Source organism: Ambystoma mexicanum, chromosome 4p (genome assembly GCF_040938575.1).
Source record: "Ambystoma mexicanum isolate Mex_15411 chromosome 4p, UKY_AmexF1_1, whole genome shotgun sequence".
Classification (NCBI taxonomy): domain Eukaryota; kingdom Metazoa; phylum Chordata; class Amphibia; order Caudata; family Ambystomatidae; genus Ambystoma; species Ambystoma mexicanum.
This window is the reverse complement of record NC_090927.1, coordinates 1,174,212,211-1,174,235,366: the sequence shown is the minus strand read 5'-3', so window position 1 is coordinate 1,174,235,366 and position 23,156 is coordinate 1,174,212,211. Positions and strand designations below refer to the sequence as shown.

The 23,156-nt window shown below is 49.5% G+C and overlaps 1 protein-coding gene across 1 annotated transcript in view; it reads left to right on the top strand.

The window, feature by feature from the left end:
* IGF2R (insulin like growth factor 2 receptor) overlaps nucleotides 1-23,156 on the top strand; it is a 2,762,372-nt gene that overhangs the window by 2,590,753 nt on the left and 148,463 nt on the right. The window contains 1 exon segment of the mRNA XM_069606818.1: nucleotides 6,989-7,173. Within this exon segment, the coding sequence (XP_069462919.1) occupies nucleotides 6,989-7,173 (185 nt within the window).

Here is a 23,156-nt window from a genome sequence, read left to right as displayed (position 1 = left end):
AAGGCTCATTCTACGCGGGCCATGGCGTCATCAGCGGCGTTGTGGTCTGGGATACAGCTGGTGGACATTTGCCAGGTAGCCTCCTGGACGGTGCTGCATACCTTCACCAGGCATTACTGTCTGTGGTAGCAACATGTCGAGGATGTGCAGATGGGTCGTGCGGTCCTCCAATGCCTGTTTCAATAAGGTAGGCCCTGCTACTTCGGGGTGTTTTCTGTTTGCTAAATCACTTGCTAGGTTTGTTGTCTCTTGTATGTGATTAAATATGGTTTGTTGGTTTGCCTGTAACACACCGCCAGACATTGGTTGTACTGTTATGTAATCTATTCACAGCATGTGAATCCATGAAAGAGACAATGCTGGAGAAGGGAGTAGTGTCTTACCTGTAACTCCATTTCTCCAGCGTTGGTATCTTTCATGAATTCACATTTGCCCGCCGGCCGCCCCTGCAGGCATACCTGGGTTTGGGTTCCCTCTACTTTGGAGGTTAGAATCTGAAGGGAAGCCGCGGGGGCAGGCTATTTATACGAGACATCCTGTTGGTGGGGCCTAAAGCACCCACAAAGGATGTTGATAGGACACTAAAGGGCTCTCTCCACTCAGCAAACCTCTACCTCCTCACTGTACCCCCAGCCCCATGTGCCTCCTCACACTTCCGCTCCTTACAACTCTTGGCCCCCCTACACTGGAACTCCCTCCCACTCTCCATCCGCTCCACCCCTACCTACTCATCCTTCCGTCACTCCCTGAAAGCCCATCTTCTTCACTTCCCCCCTGACTTCCCTACCCCTCCCCTCCTACCCTTGCCCCCCCTCCTTTCCGCCATCCTCTCTCCTTCCCCTCTGACCTTAAATTGGTAACAAATGCTACTTAAGGGCACTGAGGACACCAGATCATTCCCCCTTCCTTTCCCCTCCCCCCATCCCTCTCTCCTTCCCCTCTGACCTTAAATTGGTAACAGTTACTACTTGAGGGCAATGAGGACACCAGATCACTCCCCCTTCCCTTACCCCCCCTGCCTTCCCCTCCCCTACCTCACATTCTACACCGTAACTCCCTTCACCTAGCCCTTCCTCTACCCTCCCCCATGTAAATAGTTCTACTTATTATTGTTCTTATGACCTGTTCATGTTTATAAATATGCTCCTCTCACTTTTGTACCTGTTGTTATATTGTAAAGTGCTTTGACTTAAAGCGCTATATAAATTCAATAAACATAAACATAAAGTTTTCCATAGTAAAACGCTAAGTTAAAGTTACAGAGGTTTCCCAGCCTGACTGGAAACTATTCACAGCATGTAAGATACCAACGCTGGAGAAATGGAGTTACTGGTTAGAAACTACTCCCTTCATGTGCATGTGAATCCATTCTAGACCCCATGCTGGAGAAGGCTTAAGTTACTTACCTGTAACTCTTGTTGTTCAGCATGGATTCACATGCAAACCCTCCTACCTTCCCTTCTGTGGCTCTTCTTGGTTCATGCTGCCACTTTACGTGTTTACCAAATTTGAAGATGGCCACCAGGGGTGGATCTTAGGGAGAGGACTGTCATTGGATGGGGGTAGTAAGACCCAGAGTACAGTGATTAGAGGAGAAATCCAGTTTTCAAGCTTAAAGTGAAACTATTTATATTCATGAGCATGTGAAATCAGTGCCAGACCCATGCTGTATAATAAGAGTTATAGGTAAATAACTTAAACCTTCTCCTTCTGTCCCGTGAACCAGCCTCTGCAGTTCTGTCTCTTGCCTTTCTCCTGAGCCTGCCGGCTCCCTGGTCATCTTGGTGTCCTCACAGTCCATCAGTCAACACCGAGAGGGCTCATTTTCCAAGGTAGCGATTTCTCACTACATGCTGGGTAAAGCTTTAAAATGTCCTGGCACCTATCATATGTTCACAACTACAAGAGCGTATCTGGTGCTTCTCATCCCTGTGATCTGCATTACTCCATACATCCTCCTCGTCCCAGTATTTCTAGATGTATGGGAGCTGTAGGCAGTTCTTGGTGTTTTATGTTATGTGTAGAGTATTGGAAGGTGTTATCAATGGGTCTTGTGGATGGTCAAAGGGAATCAGCAGAATATGCCATCAAGGCCTGCGGAATGGAGGAGGGTGTCCCTAAAAGGGAAAGGGGGATACCATGCATTATCCGATGTGTCACACCTTTGAGGGATGCCTCCCCCCCCCCCATGTGGTCCTCCTTCATGTACCCGCCCTGAGGGTCAGGATAATGTAGTGGCTGCCGTCCCCTGGCCACATATAGATTTTGCTCATCTGTTTATATCTGCATTTAGCCAACTGCTTATTTGTGCATCCCAATTGTTCCTACTGCATATAGATTTTGCTCATCTGCTAATATCTGAATCCAGGCAAATGCTTACCTGTGCACCACAATTGTTCCTACTGCATATAGATTTTGCTCACTTGCTAATATCTGAATCCAGGCACCTGCTTATTTGTGCACCCTTATTGTTCCCACTGCATATAGATGTTGCTCATTTGCAAATATCTGAATCTAGCCAACTGCTCATTTGCGCACCCAATTGTTCCCACTGCATATAGATTTTGCTCATCTGCTAATATCTGAACCTAGGCAACTGCTTACCTGTGCATCCCAATTGCTCCTACTGCACAGAGTCTTTGCCCATCTGTTAACATCCGAATCTAGGCAACTGCATATTTGTGTTCCCCAACTGTTTTAACTGAACTAGCCTACTGCACATTGAATACCATGTCCTCCTTCCATAGAACCACGTTGGCCCTAGCCTCCATCCTACCTCTAGTTCACCCATCCACCCCCATCCTTCCGCCAACACCAGTCCAACCAGTACAGCACCTCTAAACACTATTAATAGTGACCCACTCATCCCCCTTGAGTGGTTACACCGTTTCGCCTCATGACCTACACCACTCATCCAACTCGGAACCAAAGACTAGGTACTCGCTTCCTCAACCATAAAGTCACCACCAAACTCAAAAACTCTCCTCTCAACACTAGCAGCACCATAGCTGAACCACTTCTTAATGCGATGCCTAAAGACCCCATCTCCCAGTCACCAATATCAAAGGAGCCCTCATCAATGTACGCTCCCTCGTGGCTCACGCCACAGAAATTTCTGACCTCATCATCTCGAACAGTTTAGACTTCCTGGCCATTACTGAAACTTGGCTTCAGCAGGACCTGCACACCCTCTAGCCCTACTGGAAGGCTATACCATCATCAGAGCTGACAGATCTCAGGCAAAGGTGGTGTAGTGGCCTTCATTGCCAAATCCCAACTAGCCCTCAGAGCCATGCCCCACACAAGCCTCCCATCAGCAGAGCTCTTATCAGTGAAATTAACTCAGTCGCCTTCACACACTACTTATGCACCTTATCTACCGGCCCCCAGGCCCCTCGTCCTCTTTCGAGGACGACATCCTGGACCTCCTCTCTACTCATACCAAACTTGGATCCAAGACGATCCTCCTAGGAGACCTCAATTTGGGCCTCCAGGACCCCAACGATCCCCATGCCTTAGCAGTGGACAACACCATCTCTAACCTAGGCTTTATACATAGAATTACTACACCCACCCACGCCAAAGGCAGAACGCTGGACTGGGTCTCTGACCTTAACTGCTCCATTTCCATCACCCAAAATGAACCGGTTGCATGGTCAGACTATCATTTCATCCTGTTCTCCATCCCTGGACCCCCTTTGACCAAAACCATTCTAGAACCCCATTTGCTACCCAGGAACTGTCGGGACATCACCATAGACAGCCTCCAACCCCTCATTACCGACCTCCTTGATGAGACTAAATTCCTTAATCTCGACCCACCAAACCTGGTTGACCTGTACAACAGCACACTCAAATCTGCTCTAGATACAGTGGCCCCCCTCAAACTCAGGAAAGCCAAACTATTGCTCACCTCAACAACAAATTGGCAAAGGCTCTCTGATATAATAAATATGTCTTACTTCATTTAATGACAGAATCAGATTGAGCCCACATCAGTTGCAGTACTACCCTTTACGTACGAGTTCACTTCTTGCCCAAGTCTGCTACTTTTCACCACGGGCATACCGAGTCTTTTGGTTTACACCTGAACAAGTGGTTCAATCCCGAACGAAAAAATCTCAGAAATATAAAAAGATAAGCAGAAGCCACCTGGCGCAAAGCACCCTCCATATCTAATAAAACCGCCTTCACGTCCGCTTCCACAATCAACAAAACAGCCATCCTCTCGGCAAAAGAAAAGACACCTACAACTCCAGAATGCCAACTCCAGAACTAAGGAATTATTCAGCATACTAAAAGGACTCGAATCGCCTGCACTCCCTACACAAGACTGCAACAAAAACGCAGAATGGTGCACAAAAATCCAACAAACCCTTGCAGATAAAATTACCTTACTCCAAAATAAAATCAGAGCTAAAAAGGCAAGCCTCGTCACAGACCCCCAGCCTCTCCACCACAACCCAGACAGAACCTCCCATTCCTGCACCCCGTTCTCCTTCTCGCAAGTAACTCTGAAGGAAGTTGAAGACATCATAAAAAGCCTTGTCAAGGCGATGCCTGTCCTGCCGCCATCATCAAGGACGGAGCTAAAAAAATAAGCCCCTTTCTCCACCACCTTGATTAACTCCTCATTCGCGTCTAACCAGGTACCTAACAACCTCAAGGAAGCCTGGGTTATGCCACTACTAAAAGAAAACAACCTCGACCCAAATGTCCCCACTAACTACAGACCCATCACCACCGCCCCGTTCCTTCTAAAAAATACTGGATCGCGTAGCTTACCTACAAACCCAGAAACACTTAGAGGAGAACAATCTCTTAGGACTTAGACAATCTGGTTTCAGACCCAGACATGGAACTGAGACAGTCCTCGTAGATCTAAAGATACAAATGGACGAGGCGAAGGACAAAGGCAAATTAGCAATCCTGCTACTACTTGACCTTTCTGCAGCCTTTGACCTTGTCTACCACCAAATCCTCGTCTACCACCAAATCCTCACCAAACACTTGACCACAGCAGCAGTTTTTTCCACTGATGCCTCCGACTGGGTTCTATCATTCCTCTCAAACCGGACCACCAGAGTCTTCCCACCCTCTGCCTCAGCTGACCCAACTCTGATATTGTGTGGTGTCCCTCAGGGATCCTGTGTTTCACATTATACAATATCTTTACGAAGCTACTATTCGAACGCTTGGACAACTTGGGTGTCGTCTACACCAACTATGCAGACAACACTCAAGTCCTTATTCCCCTCACTGGCTGTTATGACCACGACTCCAAATTTCTTAACAATATCTATTTGGAAATACAAGCCTGGATGGCCACCAACGGTTAATCATCGTGGGTACTCGGGCACGCCTGAAAAAACTCGATACCAGATACTCCACCTTCGTCATTGATAGCAACATAATCAATGTATCCAAAGAGCGAAAAACACTGGGGGCTTACCTCGATTCAACTCTTTCGCTTAAAAAATAGGTCAAAAGTGTTGCATCCTCCACAGCCTATACTAATAAACTGATCTATAGCTGCAAATCCTTTCTTTCCCCAAGTAGTTGCTTAATACTGGCCAGAGCACTTGCTCTTTTGAAAATTGACTACTGCAACACACTTTTTCTTGGTTCCTTGGAACATAACCTAAACAAACTCCAGGTGCTGCAGAATAATTCACTTAGAGCAGCACTCAGTCCCCCAAAATCATGCCACATCTCCACACACAGACATAACGCCAACTGGTTACCCATCCATGACAGAATCACCCTACGCACCCTGGCCATCACCCACAAATGCCTCACCAACACAGCTCTTAAATACCTGGCTGACAAAATCAGCTTACACCAACTCACATGCACTGCCAGATCATCGCACTCGCACAATTTAGTGGTCCCAAGATATAATCTAAAAACAGCAGGAGGGGCCCGCTTCCCAGTCCAAGCTGCCAAACGATGGAACTGTATCCCCATACTCCTCAGACAGGAACCCTCCTTCCTCACTCTCAAAGCGCGTATAAAAAACTGGTTGAGGAACAACCCTCCCCAGTAAGAAGTACTCACTAGGCCCGCCATACTTTGTCTATACTTTGTTCAATCGCCTGTTAGCCTGCTATTGTACTTGTCTCATGCATCCCAGATGTTGACCCATATGTAACCAGGGTCCTTTCTGATTTTCTGTATTCTTGTTGTTTCTAAGCTGTATGCCCATCCATGTCTGTAACCTTGAGTTTTCAAGCGCCCAGTTACCTCAGGGTTAGGCGTGCAATACAAATAATAGACAAATACAAATACATGGGTAGAGGGTTCCCCCGGGGAAGAAGTGATAACATCATCAGATTCATCACATAACATATTACTAAATTAAGATAACTTAGTGCAGCCTTCATATGGTACAAGGAAACACTTGTATCTGAAATATTTAATCATTATAATTTGTTCAAAATCAAACATGATTGTCATTAAGAAAATATTTAAACCCCAACTGTTCTTGATTTGCAGGTTTTTACCTCATGCACACTTTACACCCTTTCTCTCACAACAGTACACCCTAACAATATTGTAGTAAATGTTTGGGAATAGTGCAGTTTCTGCTGTGTTGTAGTGCTATCTATCTAATATAAAGTCACATGTTAAGGTGGTGGCAACCAAAATCTTTATTACATTTCCTCTGAAGGTTTGAGAATTGGGGGAAAAAGGATTGCCACTTGTCGAAATTGTAGCCTCTGTTATATATTAGTCTTGTGGATATTGAGTTTCGACAAATTCAACATAATTATTTTTGTGAGGAAAAGAATGTGCCATTAGCTGCATGTTTTATATGAAATCATTCACATGCCTTTGGTGTTGTACATAAATTGTATGTTGAATCCATTACACGTGTACAGATTCATGAGACTGGATTGGAGAACATGGTGCCAGCATGACAATAGTGGGGGGGCACTTTTATTGTTGAGAGGTTTGTGTCTAAAATGTGCATTTTCCTTGTCTTTAGAACATACAATGCATCTGGGGACATCAGATCGAATAATGACCAGTATGTGTATGCAATTCAACTTTCTGGTATCTCAAAATCGGAAAACAAGGAATGCATTGGTACAAATGTGTGCCAAATAAAGACTACTGGTAATTTCGTTAGGCAGCTCGGTTCATCTAGCAAAGTAAAGTATTATATAGAAGGTAGGTGTTCTTCCATTCAAAATTATTTCTAACTCTTGATGAGATGTTAATGTGTGGAACTATACATGGGTGCTGTATACCTTGTATGCTGTGCTGTGGGTTTTATATCGTAGAACTTTGCCCTTGTTACAGAAATGTTGCACTGGTTCACAGTATTTGCACTAGGGCAAAACCCTGTTCTTTCAATGCATATTTGCACCAGGGCAATGTTTTCCATAGTGCACAAAAGGGCATTAAAAAATGTTTTGTGAGAATTCCAAGATGGCTGCACACAGGAGAGCACCGTAACTGATGCTCTCCTGCCCCTCGACATGAAACCACTGAATTTCACATGAAGATTCCATCCCCGGGCGTGACATATTAAAGGACTGTTCGTTGTGGACAACTGGTGAAGTCGCAAGCCTGATTGAGGAGCCTACCCCAGTGGATTAGAGTGGATCGCAATAGGTCGGCGAAGCGGCCATGTTATAACATAGCAGACCTATCTCTAGGCCCTGACTGGTAGGAGACAAGAGTGGAACAGGGTACAGAGCACCAACTGTTCCCTGAATGTCTAATAGAAGTCGCCCATAAAACTGTCCGGCCCGATGACTTGTTAATCGAAAGTGGCGCTATCGCCTTGCAAACCTCCTCCAAAATATCTTGATCTAACTGCACCTTCTATTCTTTGGCTATTACTGGGAGGTCGCATTTCCCCAAATATTCTATCTGCACCTGCTCTAGGGGGTTGTCTGATTTATATAGGTCTGTATAGTAGGTCAAAAATTCCCCTATCATGCCCGATACTTCCGAGCTCTCTCCTCCCACTCTCTTTTTAATCTTCAGTATGGTCCTAGCTTTTTCCTCCTTTCTGAGAGCCCTGGCCAGCAAGCTATCTGCTTTGTTAGTCTTTACATAATATTTTTGTTTAAGATACAACAATGCGTGTTCTGCCGCTTTTGTTTGCAACATTTCCAGCTGATCCCTTATGGCCCTATATTCTCTCCAAACATTCCCACTAGCTCCAACCCCCATCTTAGAGATCACCTGCTTTAATTTTTCCTCAGGCTCCTTCTCTGTCTTTCCCTGTCTTTTCAAGCCTTCAGCTGATTATTTTCCCTCTGGCCGTAGCTTTAAACACATCCCACCTCACATGTTGGTTTGTGTCCCCTTGTGTGTTATATTGAAAGAATTGCCCTATGCCAGCTTGTATCTCGTCCCTCAATACTCTGTCTCTAAATATGTATGATTGGTATGTCCACCTCCAGAGTCCGGGGGATGTATCATTCTTCCTATTTCTCAGTTATGGGGGCATAATCGGATAATGCTATTGAACCCACTTTATGGGAGGAATCAGTAGCACAATCAATACAGGTGGAAGAATGGGGACCATTATGGGAGTCTATCCCCAAGCTCATGAAGTTGGTCCAAATACAGAAGATGTGGTTAAAGTATATGTACCAATGGCATCTTACACCGGTGAAACTCCTTAGGTTTTATGAAACTGCACCTAATGCATGTTGGAGGGGCTGCAGGGAGGAAGGAACGTGGAGTCATATCTGGTGGGAATGCCCGCAGACCCAATTGTTTTGGGACAAGATTTGGGAGGAGATAGAGGAAACTCTGGGGATCAGGTGTAGGGGGAATACAGGCATGGCACTTTTGGGTTTAAGAGGAGCAATTGAATAACTACCCTCCAAAGCACAATATAAGGTCTATGTGATTTTAATGATGGCAGGGGCTCTGGTGATCGCTCAGAAATGGAAATCAAAGGACCCACCTTCAGAACACGAATGGGTGGGAAAGGTATGACATTTTGAGGCACTAGAATGGGTGTCTTACTCCCTGCAGGGTGACCATCAGGGTTTGTGGTGCTTTGGGAATTGGTATTTAGATTTCTGCAGAAAGACTCCAGAGGGGCATGGTGCCTGAGGAAAATGAGATTTTTGGGATTGGTTTAATCTGCTGGGTTCTCGGGTGGAAGGGGGGCCTAGCTGGAGGAAAGAAGACTTTTTTTTTTTTTTTTTTTTTTTTTTTTAAACTTCTTTTTATTATTAGCGTGGCAGCAAAACACAGGCGAACAGCGTCAGGCAGAAGCAATGTAAAAGAACAGCGTACATAGCGTAGGTATGCAGAGGTTACTTCACATGATGAACAATCAAAGAACAAAATACAGTCACATCGTGAAAAAGGACATCAGGAAACTATGACAGGGCTGAGGACACAAGCTGGTGGGGGGAGGCGGGGGAGGAGGAGGTGTCCTGGATCTCGACTAGATCAGACATATAGGAGCGGAACCTGAGCCAGATGTTTCTAGGTCTGGAGTGAATGGGTTGTAAGTGGGACCAGGTTTCCTCGGAGTCAGAGGCCCACGTGACCGCTCTCAGTCATTGGGCATGTGTGGGAGGCAAGGGGCGAAGCCAACAGAGCAGGATGGAGCGCACCGCGAGAAGCAGGCAGAGACCAGCTAGTTTCTTGGAATCTCGGGGGAGGCCTGGGAGATCATGGAAGAGGCATACCAGCGGAGAGAGAGCAAATGGGGTGGTCAGTTACAGCGGACACTGTCGAGCAAACAGCCTCCCAGAACTGTGCGAGGCGGGGGCAGGACCAAATCATATGGATGTAGTCGGCATCGTCCTGACCGCATCTGGGGCAGCTGGCAGGGTGGTCGATGGACATACGGTGTAGTCTGATCGGGGTATGGTGAAATCTGTGAAGCACTTTGAATTGGATAAGTTTAAACCGGGAGTTGAGGGAAACCCGTTGCGTGCGTTCGCATAGGTGGGTCCAGCGATCATCGGACATCTCAACACCGAGGTCTGCCTCCCAGGCACGTTTCAGTTTAGCAAAGTCTGGGATCGATCTGGATTGCAGCATGGTATATAACCTAGAGATCTTACCCCTCGTAGGGCTGGGGGAGGTGAGCTCCTCATTGGCGGGGTCGTCAGGTGGCAATGCAGGGAATGTTTGGTAATGTCGCTTAAGGGTCCTACGAAGGGATGCGTATTGAAGCCATACACTCCGGTCTCTTCTCAGGGGCAGCGGGAGGTCGGGCCACTCGACGAATGTACCCTGGTCAAACACGTCGCGTAACAGCTCGAAGCCCGCGTCCGCCCATCGGCGAACCGTACCCAATGGAAGCCGCGGGACCCCAGGGAGAAAATTCCAAAGTGGGAGATTTCCATGGAAGGCATAGGTAATCCCCGTCAGTTTCCACATTTTTGCCAGTGCAACGGCTGTGCAGGTGACCGGATTCTGCGAGCCCCGAGCCAAGGGAGCGGGTTGCAACACCAGGGAGCGGATGTCTCGGTCAATCACTGCAAGCCTCTCAAGTCGGACGTGCGGGGCAGGGTCCGTGGTATTAAACCAATAGGAGGTGTATTGGATTTGTGACGCCAGCCAGTATTTAAGAAAGTTAGGGGCACCAAAGCCCCCATAAGACATGGGAGTGGAAAGGGTCCCGATTTTAAGGCGGACCGCACCCGAGTGCCAGAGAAAGGAGTTCACGGTGCGAGACAAGTCGCGAAAAAAGCCCACCCCCGGCCACAAGGGAACGTTAGCGAACCTATAGAGCAGCTGGGGCAATACCACCATCTTCAGCAGACCTATCCTGCCAGCCAGAGAAATCGGGAGTTTGTCCCAGACCTGGATCTTAGCTGTCAAGTGTGTGAGATACTCCTGGTAGTTTTCATGGAAGGTCAGCTCATGTTGGCGAGTCACCACCGTCCCCAGGTAGGTAAATGTGGTTTGGGCCCATGTGAAACCGAAGGTGTCGGGAGGGGGAGAGGTACATTCCGTGAGCAGAAAAAGAATGGATTTCGAGCAATTCACTTTAAGGCCCGAGACTCGACCGAAACTGGTAATGTCCGCCAGTATAGGGGGTAGGTTGGTGGAAGGGGAGCGTACAAACAGCAACGCATCATCCGCATAGAGGGACACTATGTCCGTCTGTCCCGCGGAGCGGAGACCCCTGTGAGCATGGGGTTGGCGGAGCATGTCGGCGAAAGGCTCGATTGCTACCGCAAAGACCAGGGGAGAGAAGGGGCACCCCTGTCTCGTTCCCCTGGCGATCTTGAAAAGGGGAGAATAACGGTCGCCAGTGCTGACCCTGGCAACCGGCTCAGAGTAAAGCAGTCTGACCCAGGACAGAAAAGAGGGGCTGAATTTACAGCACTCGAGGACCCGCCACAGATACCTCCATGAAACCGAGTCGAATGCCTTTTGCATGTCGAGGGCAACAGCCACAGCGTGCGTCTCGGGACTGATTCTGTCGATAATGTTGAATAGGCGCCTCAAGTTCAGGGAGGTAGAGCGACCCGGGATAAAACCGGCCTGGTCCGGGTGAATCATAGATGGTAAGAGGGGAGCCAGCCGGAGAGCCAGAGCCTTGTCAAATATCTTGACATCGCAGTTTATGAGAGAAAGTGGGCGATACGAACCGCACTGCGAAGGGGGTTTACCGGGCTTAAGTAGTACTGGGATTGTGGCCTCACGGAGGGAAGGGGGGAGCACCCCGGCCTCAACGGACTCCTCCCAGAGAGCCAGCAAATGAGGGAGCAGTTGTGACTTGAAGCGTTTATAGAACTCGACCGGGACACCGTCCGAGTCAGGGGTGCGGCCCGAAGATAGGGAATCAATAGCGGCCGACAGTTCCTCCCTTGTGAGTGGGGAGTCAAGGGAACCCGCGGCCTCCGGAGACAGAGTTGATAAAGGGAGGGCCTCGAGAAAGGAGTCAATCTCCGCCAGCGATACCTCATCAGCATTGGAGTACAGGGATTCGTAGAAGGTAAAAAAATTCCATATTGACCTCCTGTGAAGAGACCGCCATAGAGCCATCAGATCGCTCAACCCCGAGAATGTGCGGGGACCCCGTCTCATGCCGGATCAACCTAGCCAGAAAGCGGCCGGGGCGCTTCCCCTCCCCATACCGCCTCGCCATGCCAGGGTTATCGAGGAACCTCTGCTCGCGGTCCGCAAGAGAACGGAACTTGTCCAGTTCCTCCCCGATGTCAGCCAGGGTACCAGGGGTAGAGTGTAGCGAGCATGTAGCCTCCAGGGACGAAAGTCTAGATTCACTGGAGGCGAGGTCTCTGCGCATCGACTTAAGGACCCAATTCTCCTTGGACAGCACAATCCCTCTAATATAAACCTTGAATGACTCCCATAAGGTGGCCTGGGACGTTACCGAGCCCGTGTTGGTCTCAAAGAACTCCTCGATCGACAACTCAAGCTCGGAGCAGAACTCCGGGTCAAGTAGGGAAAGGGGTTTCAATTTCCAGTGACGGGTGCGGGCGGGATCGGGACCCCAATCTACGGTAATGGTGACAGGAGAGTGGTCAGATAGGGTTCTCGGAAGGATCATTAGTTGTGTTACGTTCTTGACCAATACGTTAGAAATCACCCACCTATCAATACAAGAGTAGGAGTCATGTACAGAGGAGTAGAAAGAGTAGATGCGAGAATCCGGGTAGAAGAACCTCCATGCATCCACCATGGCCAGACGGGGAAGGGAAGAAAGTGCCGCGTAAGCCGCCCTGGAGAGGTGACGGGGCCTGGAGCCTGATCTATCTAGAGCTACGTCGAAGATCGTGTTGAAGTCCCCACCCCAGAGGATTGGAACAAGGGGGAAGCCATCGAGAAGGGAGATGACCTGCACATAAAAATCCGGGTCATCAAGGTTAGGGCCATAGATGTTTAGAAGAATCACTTCCTTGTGGTGCAGCATGGCGTGAAGCAATACATATCTACCCTGGGGGTCAATTGTCGAGGAGATGAGGGTAAAATGACGGTTCTTGTGAATGAGGGTCATGACTCCCCGGCTTTGAGAGGAGTAATCAGTGAAAAACCTATGGGGACCCCAGGACTTGGCAAAACGCATGCAGTGTACAGAACGGGCATGAGTCTCTTGAAGGAAGAGAATTCTGGATCCATGGCGCTCGGCCTGCAGCTGGAGTTGTCTCATCTTTCTATAATTACCCAGCCCCCGTACGTTCCAGCTCATAAAGGTCAGGGCACTCTCAGTCACAGTGTGGCAGTGTTTGGAATTAAGTAGAGTGTCAGTGACCAGAGGGTCAGGTCAACGGTCCTACGACAACAGTTCCAAGGTGCCTCAGCACAGTCCGCCTTCGCTGCCAGCGCCAATTTTTCAATAACAAAAACCCCAACATAACCCACACCCACCCACACCCCCCCCCAAACAGAGGGATGACAAGCCCATCCCCTTGTAAACAAAACCAAATCAAAGGCATCAGCGCCTGGGGGTCTGAAGGCCTGACTGGCCGTATCGCTCCGGGTTGCAGCAGAGCAAGTAGAACATAAGAAGCCCACAATGGAGGTGGAATGTAGATTGGACAAAGTTCTCGCCAGAGGCAGTTCGGGCGGGCCCTGCAAGTTGAACTGAGCAAGCAGGCTACGGGATGAAGGATCAACGTGGCCCCGGAACAGGAGGGCGGGAGGACCTATGCACCCCCCGTCGGGGACCTAGGATAACCGCTGAGCCGAGATCAGGGGAGAGGGATCAGCCAGGGAAGTGTTCATCAATGAATTTGGAGGCCTCCTCTGGAATCGTGAAGAACACCACCTGATTGGCATGTTCTATGCGAAACTTGGCGGGATAGAGCATAGCATATTTGATTGAATGGTCTCGTAGCCTGCGTTTCACTGCCTGGAAGGTCTTGCGTTCCCGCTGGACAGCAGTTGAAAAGTCGGGGTAAAGATGGATCCTTGCACCGCCCAGTAGTAGCTCACCTTTGAATCTTGCGGCCCTAAGGAGGGCGTCGCGGTCACGGTAGTTCAATACACGGGCTATGATGGGCCGAGGAGGGGCACCGGGCCTAGGTTTAGCCACCAGGGCGCGATGTGCCCGCTCAATTGCGAAGTGTGGAGAAAGCTCGGGATCATCAAGGAGCGACAGAAGCGTGCGCTGAACAAAGTCCTCCATTGGCTCGTGAATTTCATCCTCAGGGACCCCGATAATGCGGAGATTATTGCGCCTCGAGCAGGATTCTAAATCTTCATTTTTCTTTTCCACCTCAAGGACTCGGTTGGAAAGAGCGACAACCTCGGTGCGCAGAGCCCCCAGCGCATCCTCAGCGGAACCGACCCGCGTCTCGACCTCCAATACTCGGCTGTCCGTCCTCTCAATGTGGGCCTTAATAGAAGATATGGTGCCGTTCATATCATCTAGTTTTGAGTGAAGAGCAGTGAAACCCTCTCGTATAAAATCCATCATATTCTGGGACTCCGGGGCTGCGTCGGGCGGGGCGGCAGAAGCCTGCTCAGCAGCCTCCCCAGATGGTCTCCCCGCAGCCTTCGCGAACATATTGATGGAGCTCTGCTTCCTCGCACCCCCTTTGGTCATCCTGGCCGTTACGTGGATCAAGGAGGAAGAAGGGGGAGAAATGAGAGCTAGGTACTAGTGCCGAAGCACGTCCTCAAGATCACCGGGACCGATGCGTATACCGGGGCAATGTAGGCGAGGAGCAACCAGTGGGCTCACCTAGAGTCCATGGGGTGAAGAGAAGGAGAAGCTATGACCCCTCTCTTGGGCTGGAGGGCAGGTGTTGCCGAGATTGGTGGTGAAGAGGGTGTAGCAGGCCCGAGTGCGCCCAGGCGGTGTAGGATACAATGGTAGGCGCGGAGCTCCAGAAAAGCCCGTGGGGGCAACAGCGTAGTTTGTTCCCCGGCTCCGCAGCTCCAGGACACAGGCAGCCCAAGGGCAGATTGAACGTGGAGAGTGCGCCGCGGCCCAGCGGGTCACAGAGTCCAGGGCGGCCCAATAGGCCTCAGGTAGTAGTCAACGATGTCGGGGGAGAGGCAGGACCAGGGCAGGGGGTGGGGGGGGGTCTGCGCCGCCCCAGGCCCAGCAGCGGCGCCGGCTCCGGTGTAGGGGGATCACTCGCAGGGTGAAATAGGCGCGAGTGATTGATCCGGGGCCACAGCAGCCAGGCACATCCCCCCCTGCACGCCCCCTACCTCTCAGGTGCTCCGGTGTCGATGGGGCCCCCCGGGGTGCGGACCGAGGGCCTTGGGCCGGTCAGCGCCGGAAAGCCACGCCGAAATGGAGAAGGGGCCGGCAGTCAGCGGTGGTCCTGGCCGGAAGGCGCAGAGGAGTGAGGAGAGGCCCGGCCGGCCGCGATGATCCGGCACGCCTCGCCGGGCGGGCGTCCCTCTCCCAGAGCGGCCCGCAGCGCCGTGGCCTCAAGTCAGAGGAGGGCCGGAGCCGCGGGGCGGGGAGAGCGGGAGGTCGCAGCCGCCGATGCGAAGGAAGGCACAGCCCCGTCCGCGGGGCTCGCAGCGGCTCCAGGCTGCACCCAGCAGCAGCGGCGAGGCTCCCGAAGGATCGGGCGAAGTCAGCAGGTTCTTAGGTAGCGTCGGGCAGAGCGAGAAAGGATGATCCGGAGCTCGACGTTTAGGCGGCCATCCTGGTTGCCGCGCAACAGCGCCCCCGAGGAAAGAAGACTTTGACAGTACTAATGGAACAGAGAATACATTGGTGGTGCAATGTTCATCATGGAAAGAACAAACAGTTCATTGGAAAGCGATTGGGAGGGGAAGGGGACGGGGGAGGGGGGTTCCAGGGAGTTGGCAAAAACGTTTTGTGTTAAGAAAATGGCAATAAAAACATATGTGAAAAAAATGTTGTCAACTCTTTTTGGCCTAGTGCTAATAACTTGCATAGTAACTTTTGCACCAGTGCAACGTTTCCAGAATGTTTCCTGGCCTCTTCCGAACAGCAAAAATAAGGCAGCTACAAACAACAAACAATAATGTGTTCTGTACATCTTATGGTTTTGAGTCAATACTAAACTTGGGCAAAAGCTGAATATGGCCCTCTGTATTCAGTGTTTGAGCAGGACTTATTCGCCGACAATTTTGATGCCTGAACCCATCCTTCTGATATTGGTGTGTGGGTTTCTATTCAGTAGGACAATGAGTCACTGAATTTCTTGGCAAGAAGCAGGAGCCCTACAAACAAACCAGATCACTTTCAACAAGTCTTATTCCAGCTCTTTTGTTTACTTAACGCCTGCAGGTGTCTTCTTTATATTGCATAACCTCTTATAATTTTTTTACACATTTCATTACTTATTGTACTCTGGGCTCCATTGCATGTCTTTGCCCTTGTATGTCTGCTAGTATGCATCAGACAGTCCCTCTGTGGTAGTCGAGTTAAATTCATGCCATGCTTAAATGATGCCTATTCATCAGCTCCACATCTTCCATACCTTATTGTAGCACATTCACCTCCACAAGGAGGCTATGCACATATGGCTCTTGCAAGGTGGTTTTCACTTCCTCCTTCTCTTTCTCCCATTGTAGTTACCCACATTCACCTTTTGACACTGTGTGACTAAGTCGCAATGCCAACATCGCATCCAGTCCCCGGTCCACCTGAGAGGACTGAACAGACCAGCCCTGAACGGTTCTCAAACTCCCAGAGAGAGCAACTAGTAGTAAACTACCAGACCCTAAAGAAACATGGTATTTGGGACTGTATCTCCCAAGATGCATCAGGTTAAAAGATCCAAAACCAGGAGTGGATTTAGAATGTCTTACAGGAATTCAGGAAACCTACACTATGGGGAAACTAGCACATCCAGAGAGGCCTGTCCTGAATTTAGTGTGTGTGTCACTACTTCTCAGAGGGAAATCTCCTCCTTATGTGGCCACGGAAAGGCAGAAGCTACCTGACTCTGGCCCTGGGGGTGGCTATCTGTGGTAGGCCCACATGAGGGAGGACAACCCTCAGAGAGGTAAAGTGAGCCCATTGGGTCAGAACAGGTCTTGCCTGTACTCCTTGGTACCACCCATTTACCTTTCCCCCATTATTGCATGGCATATTGTAGTGTGGATAAAGATTGAGCACTATTTACTGATTACCAACCTTATGTAGATCCTTCCCCCTTTAATGACACTGAGAATAGGAAGAGGGATGGAGTGATGAAGATAACTAGAAGCAACAAGCCAACGCTACGCTCTAGTCGTTGGAGGCTCTTAACAGGGGCCGTGACATTCAAAAAGGAAACATCTAAACGGAAGGAGAGATTCAACGCTCCCGATGTTGGTTGGGACATGGGAGGAAAGAAAGCTGCAGAGGGGAGGAGGAAACTGGCGAGAAGAGCGTCCAAGGAAGTCGGGCAGAAGAGTGTTCGCCGTGCTACCCTCACAAGCTGCAGGTGCTGCTGAGCAAAGGAGCAGGCAAGGCGGGAACCGAGACTCAAGACGAGATGCGCTCCCACTCAGCAGACGAACAGTGGAGGAAAGGGTGAGACTCGAGGGACGCCGATGCTGCCAGAGAAGACCAGTGAGCATAGTGAAGGAGATTGGGATACCAGGGTGCTTTAGGGCAGATGCCACATACCATTAGTGAAGAGTAGCCACCCCACACAAGGGATATATATATATATATTTCTGAGGCTTGTGGAATCTGCTTAGATCACATGCTGTGCATAGGCCGACATCTAGTGGAAGCTGCGGAGTATTATAGTTTGTTATTCGAAACTCGAAAATGGGCATCGTCTCAGGGCGTGCCAGTAATACTGTTCCTAGTGTGACGTCCACTGTACCCATGTACCCATGATCCCTCATGCGTCTAGGACCCTAAGATTGTTTTTTTCCGCCATACTGGTCGGAAGAATCCCGCAGAGTTCCCTAGCCTTAGCCATAATTTTGCAAAGAATCATAATATTTCCCCGTTTTCTACATCCCAACATCGAGTCACTGAAGTTCGACACTCGACCCGGGCCCGGAGAAGAAAACAACCGTCGAGAGCTGCACGACGGACTTCGGCCTAGGAAGGCCTCTGGCCTCGGCCCCTACAAGTAGGGAGAGTGGGGGCTGGTACATACTCAACACTCCTATCGGACGGCGAGGGCAACGTGGCATTGGGAGACAGCCAAGCGCAAGTCCCCGACCTCGGAAGGTTGTCCGGCAGGGCAGCTATGGGGAACACCCCCGGCGACACAAGCGCTACCCACAACACATCCACTAAGCACTCGAAGTCCAACCGAGACTCGGCGCGCGCATCGAGTTCTCGGAGAGAGGCACGCAGAGAAAGGTACACCGAATCGGTGTCCTCTGGGCATTCTCGATCAAGATCGCCGCATGACACCAGGCAACCATCCACTGTTGCCAATAGTGCCTTGCTCCCTAAAGTAATGGAGGTTCGATCGTCGAGAGACGACCACCATCCCCAGGCCGCACTCCAGGAGTCGGCGTCAGTAAACCGCGTAAAGGCTACTCCCGTGCCCCGACCTCCACTCACTAAGGAAAGGGACACTACCCCGAATCTCGATGCCGGACGTCGAAGAGCTCCGAAAAGGTGAAAACACCGGGGAAGGACTCTTCCAGTCACGGGGAGGGGGGAAAACAGCAGAAAAAGCATTCTCATTTCTTCATCTGCACCACATACTCATAAGGACAAGTCACAATCTTCTGAAAAAATATCCCTGCACAAGGCCATAGGTCCAGTCAGGATATAGCAGGGAAAAACTGCCAGGAGAGGGTAATCCCCAGCTCTAAAGAATGGTCAAGTGAGGATATAGACAGAGCTATGTCTAGAATGTCATCCCTAGCAGACTTCTATGCCAAAAATCCACAACACTTCCTCGCCTATAACCCTGACGGGGCAACCCCCTCAGGGTCTAAGGACCCGCAACCCCCTGGTAAAAAACCTCGAGTTGAGGCGCCAATGTAAAGTAGGTCTTCCGACCTTTACCACATTCAGCCATACTCTCAATAGGATGAGGATCCATCATTTAACGAGGATCCAGAATTGGCCACGTTGGACGTCCATACTGGAATGGATTACTATGGGGATGACGAGGCCCAAGAGGAGGACGAAGATGACACAGAAGTCTACAGAGTAGACAAGGAACCTCCGGTTACCGACTCTCCTGTCGACAACCAACCTCTCTTAAATGAGGTTTTATCGAGAGCGGCTGAACACTTCAGCATAGATACGCAGGGAGCACAGGAGGAGAGGAACTTTGTCAAGGAACTAGTGGGAGAGAAGAGACCTGTTGCCCAGGCCATCCCTATTCCCAAGTCAATACAAAGGAGAATAGACCCTTCCCTTCTCAATCCCAATCTCGCCAGGGCAGTAAACCCCAGGATTGAAGAACTGTTCAGGGCAGCCCAATCAGACCCACTCTACATAAGGAGGCAACTGAAGCCGGACTCCCTGGTAGTAGCTAATACCCGAAAGAGGGCGGGAATACCCTTATCGTGTGAAGCTCCCCCGACAAGGAGAGCAAGAAGATCTATGGTTTGGGAAGGAAGGTAGCCTCCACTTCCACCTACCAGGCAAGGATTGCCAACTCCACCACCCTACTGGCGAGTTACAACTGCCATCAGTGGGAAGAAATTGCAGCGCTCATTGACTCCGCCCCGGAACCTTTAAAAAGCCAGTTGGCGCAGGTTACGTCGGAGGGAAGAACCGTGTCCGGTTGCGTCCTTAAGGCAACCTTTGATGCCGCGGATAACGCCGGCAGACTGATAGCAGAGAGCACTGTTATCAAAAGACATGCTTGGTTAAGACAATCTGGGTTTAAACCCGAGACACAAGCATCTTTAATAGACAAACTGGTGGAGCACGATCTACTGTTTGGTAAGGCGGTAGAGGACGCCTTAAAAAATGCGAAAGATGAATACGAGACTCTGAAATCCCTGGGCCAGTTAACTAACAAACCCCCACCCCAATCAAAGAGGGAATGGGAATTTTCGTCGCCCGCGCGGCCAAAACTCACAGAGGCTCCACCTATTCCCAGGGGCAGGGTACACCATGGAATAATAACAACAACCAGCAGTCTACCCAAGGTTATGGCGGGGTAACAAGAGGGGACGCGGTAAAGGTAGAGGCAGCCCCAATAGAGGCAGCGGCACGGCTCCCGCATAACAGTGACGTTGCGCTCAGGGTCCCTTTTCACGCATCCCCAGTAGGGGGACGCATTACCAACTTCACCCAAGCTTGGGAAGGGATCACATCAGACAGATGGGTGCTGTCCACAGTGTCCGCAGGATACTGCATAGAACTGTTAGAGCGTCCCTGAAACCACCCTCCACGTTAAAAAGTACATTCATTAGACTACCAGAAGATCCTCCTCGAAGAGATCGCCAATCTTCTAGCAAAGGATGCAATAGGACTCGTCCCCGGACACCAGGTAAACAAGGGTATTTATTCATCTTACTTCCTTGTGCCAAAAAAAGATTTGACAATGCGCCCAGTATTGGACTTACGGCCTGCAAACAAGTATGTCAAGCCCCAAAAGTTTTGCATGACTACTCTCCAAGAGGTAATCCCCCTCCTAAAAAAGGGGCATTACATGGCAACATTGGACATGAAAGATGCCTATTGTATATTTCCATGTTCCCAGCGCAACAGAAGATTTTTGCGCTTCAAGGTTGACAGTCAGCAAGTCAGTTCAAGGTACTGCCCTTCGGTATAGCCTCAGCTCCAAGGGTATTCACCAAGGTACTGGCGGTGGTGGCGGCACACCTACGCAGGGAGGCAATCCCAGTGTACCCTTACCTGGACGACTAGCTCATCACGGGGGAGACCCCAGTAATTTGCAGATCAAATATTTAAAGAACTATCGACCTCCTCTTCGGATTGGGTTTCTCCATAAACCAGAAAAAGTCAAGTCTAGGGTTGGCCTTTCCATCAGAGGAAAGAATTCGGAATCTAATGCTGTAAATTCCGCTATATCAGGCCGGTCGCCAGATAACGGTGCGCAAAGCGATGCGTTTGCTGGGCATGATGGCGTCATGTATTTACCTGGTCCACCACACACGCCTGCACATGCGTCCCATGCAAGAATGGTTGGTGAAACAGTGGTCTCAGGCAAGTGGTCAGTGGGACGATCTAGTGGTCGTTTCGCCAACACTTGTACGAAGACGTCACTGGTGGACAAAAGAAAATCTGTCAAAGGGGAAACCCTTTTACAATCCCGAGATACAGGCTGTAGTCACAACAGACGCATCCCTGTCAGGGTGGGGAGCACACCTTCTCCACCACACAGCTCAGGGTCTCTGGTCTCACTCAGTGGCCAAGAATCACATCAATCTGCTAGAACGTCTGGCAGTATTCAGAGCTCTTCAAGCGTTCGAGCCCTACCTGTTAAACCTGTCAGTGCAGATCCTGACAGACAGCACAACAGCAATGTTTTACCTGAACAAGCAAGGAGGGACTTGTTTGCCAAATCTGTCCAAGCTTGCCCAGAAAATTGGATATGGGCACTCAGACGGAACGTCTACCTGTCATCTCAACATGTTCCAGGAGATCTCAATTTTCTGGCGGACGCTTTGAGCAGGGATCCCCTCCCACAAGAACACGAATGGTGTCTAAACAGAGAAATCATAGAAGATCTCTTCTCTCAGTGGGATTTCCCCACTATAGGCCTATTCACCACAAGCGAAAACATCCAGTGCCCAGGATTCGCTTCCTGGTTCCCTCGCCCAGACTCCCAGGGGAACGCCCCGTGGATGAACTGGTCAGGGATGTTTGCGTACGCTTTTCCACCAACCCCTCTCATCAGGAAGGTGGTCAACAAGATGCGCAGGGAATCGATGATGCTCGTCCTTGTTGCTCCCATGTGGGCGAGGCAGCCGTGGTTCCCACACTTACGCAGACTAGCGGTGTGCAAAGCCATCAAGCTCCCGTGCTGGTACAACCTACTGTCCCAGCACCAAGGTCAGACAGTACATCCTCAACCCAACTCAATGAACCTGGCAGCATGGCTCCTGAGGTCATAGAGTTTTGACATCTCAATTTACCTCAGAGACGTATGGACATCCTAAAAGAATCTAGGAAGCCAAACACAAGGTATTGTGACTTTGACAAATGGAAGAGATTTGTTATCTGGTGCCATAATAAGCAAATCCACCCAGTTGATTGCACTCCTTCAACTATAGTCACCTACATGCTCCACCTGCTGGACGCAGGGTTGGTATTTAATTCACCGACGGTACACCTGGCAGCTTCGTCAGTGTACACCACCTCGCATAAGGTATCGTGGTGGAAAGTACCAGTGGTTAAAGCCTACTATCTCATGTTGATAGATGCGTGCATGCAAGGAACCATACTAATTGGATTGATAGAGCCATGATGGTAGCAATTAAGATAATTCTCAGAATTTGGAAGAAGAGAATAAAGCCTAATGTTGATGAGTGGTTGACTGAATTGCATGTTTTATCGCAATATGATAAGATTTCATTGAAAAGTAAAGATAAAAAGGAGGAATACATTGAGGTATGGGTACCTTTTTTGAATCTCTATGCTTGATGTGACAGTGGAACTGCTCTAGTAGGGTGTAATTTGAGGGATAAGGGAATTAGATGGAGGGGAGGTTTTTTTTTTTTCTCCCATTTGTGTTGTCTATTGTGATGTTTTGTGTATACTTGTCAGTATAAATATTGTGTTTCGCAGGATGATGCTGTTTTTGATGAATTTGATGGTTTTAGATGGTTAAACTGTTAGATAACTTATGTTAAGATGTGTTCCTGTGAGACATTGTATACTTTGTATGGCTCTTATTGTTTTATTTGCAAACTTAATAAATTGTGTTGGAAAAAAAAGCCTTCATAGAAGGAGTAAAGAGACTTCACCCTCCAATTTCTAACCCACCACCAGGGTGGGACCTTAATGTGGTGCTTGCTAAACTCATGGGCCCTCCCTTCGAGCCCATGGATAAAAGCAGTCTCAAACACCTGACACATAAAACTGCCTTCTTGGTAGCCATTACGTCTATAAGAAGGGTCAGAGAAATTCAGGCTCTGTCAGTTCAGGACCCTTTCTTTACTGTCCATAAAGATAAACTGGTTTTACAAACACACCCTAGGTTCTCACCTAAGTTTATTTCCAAATTCCACGTGAACCAGTCCATCGAGCTTCCGGTTTTTTTCCAAGACCCACAAAGCTCGGCTGAGGTGAAACTACACACCCTAGATGTGCATAGGGCGGTCCTATACTATGTAAAACCAGACCGCTGGGGAAAACAGACTAA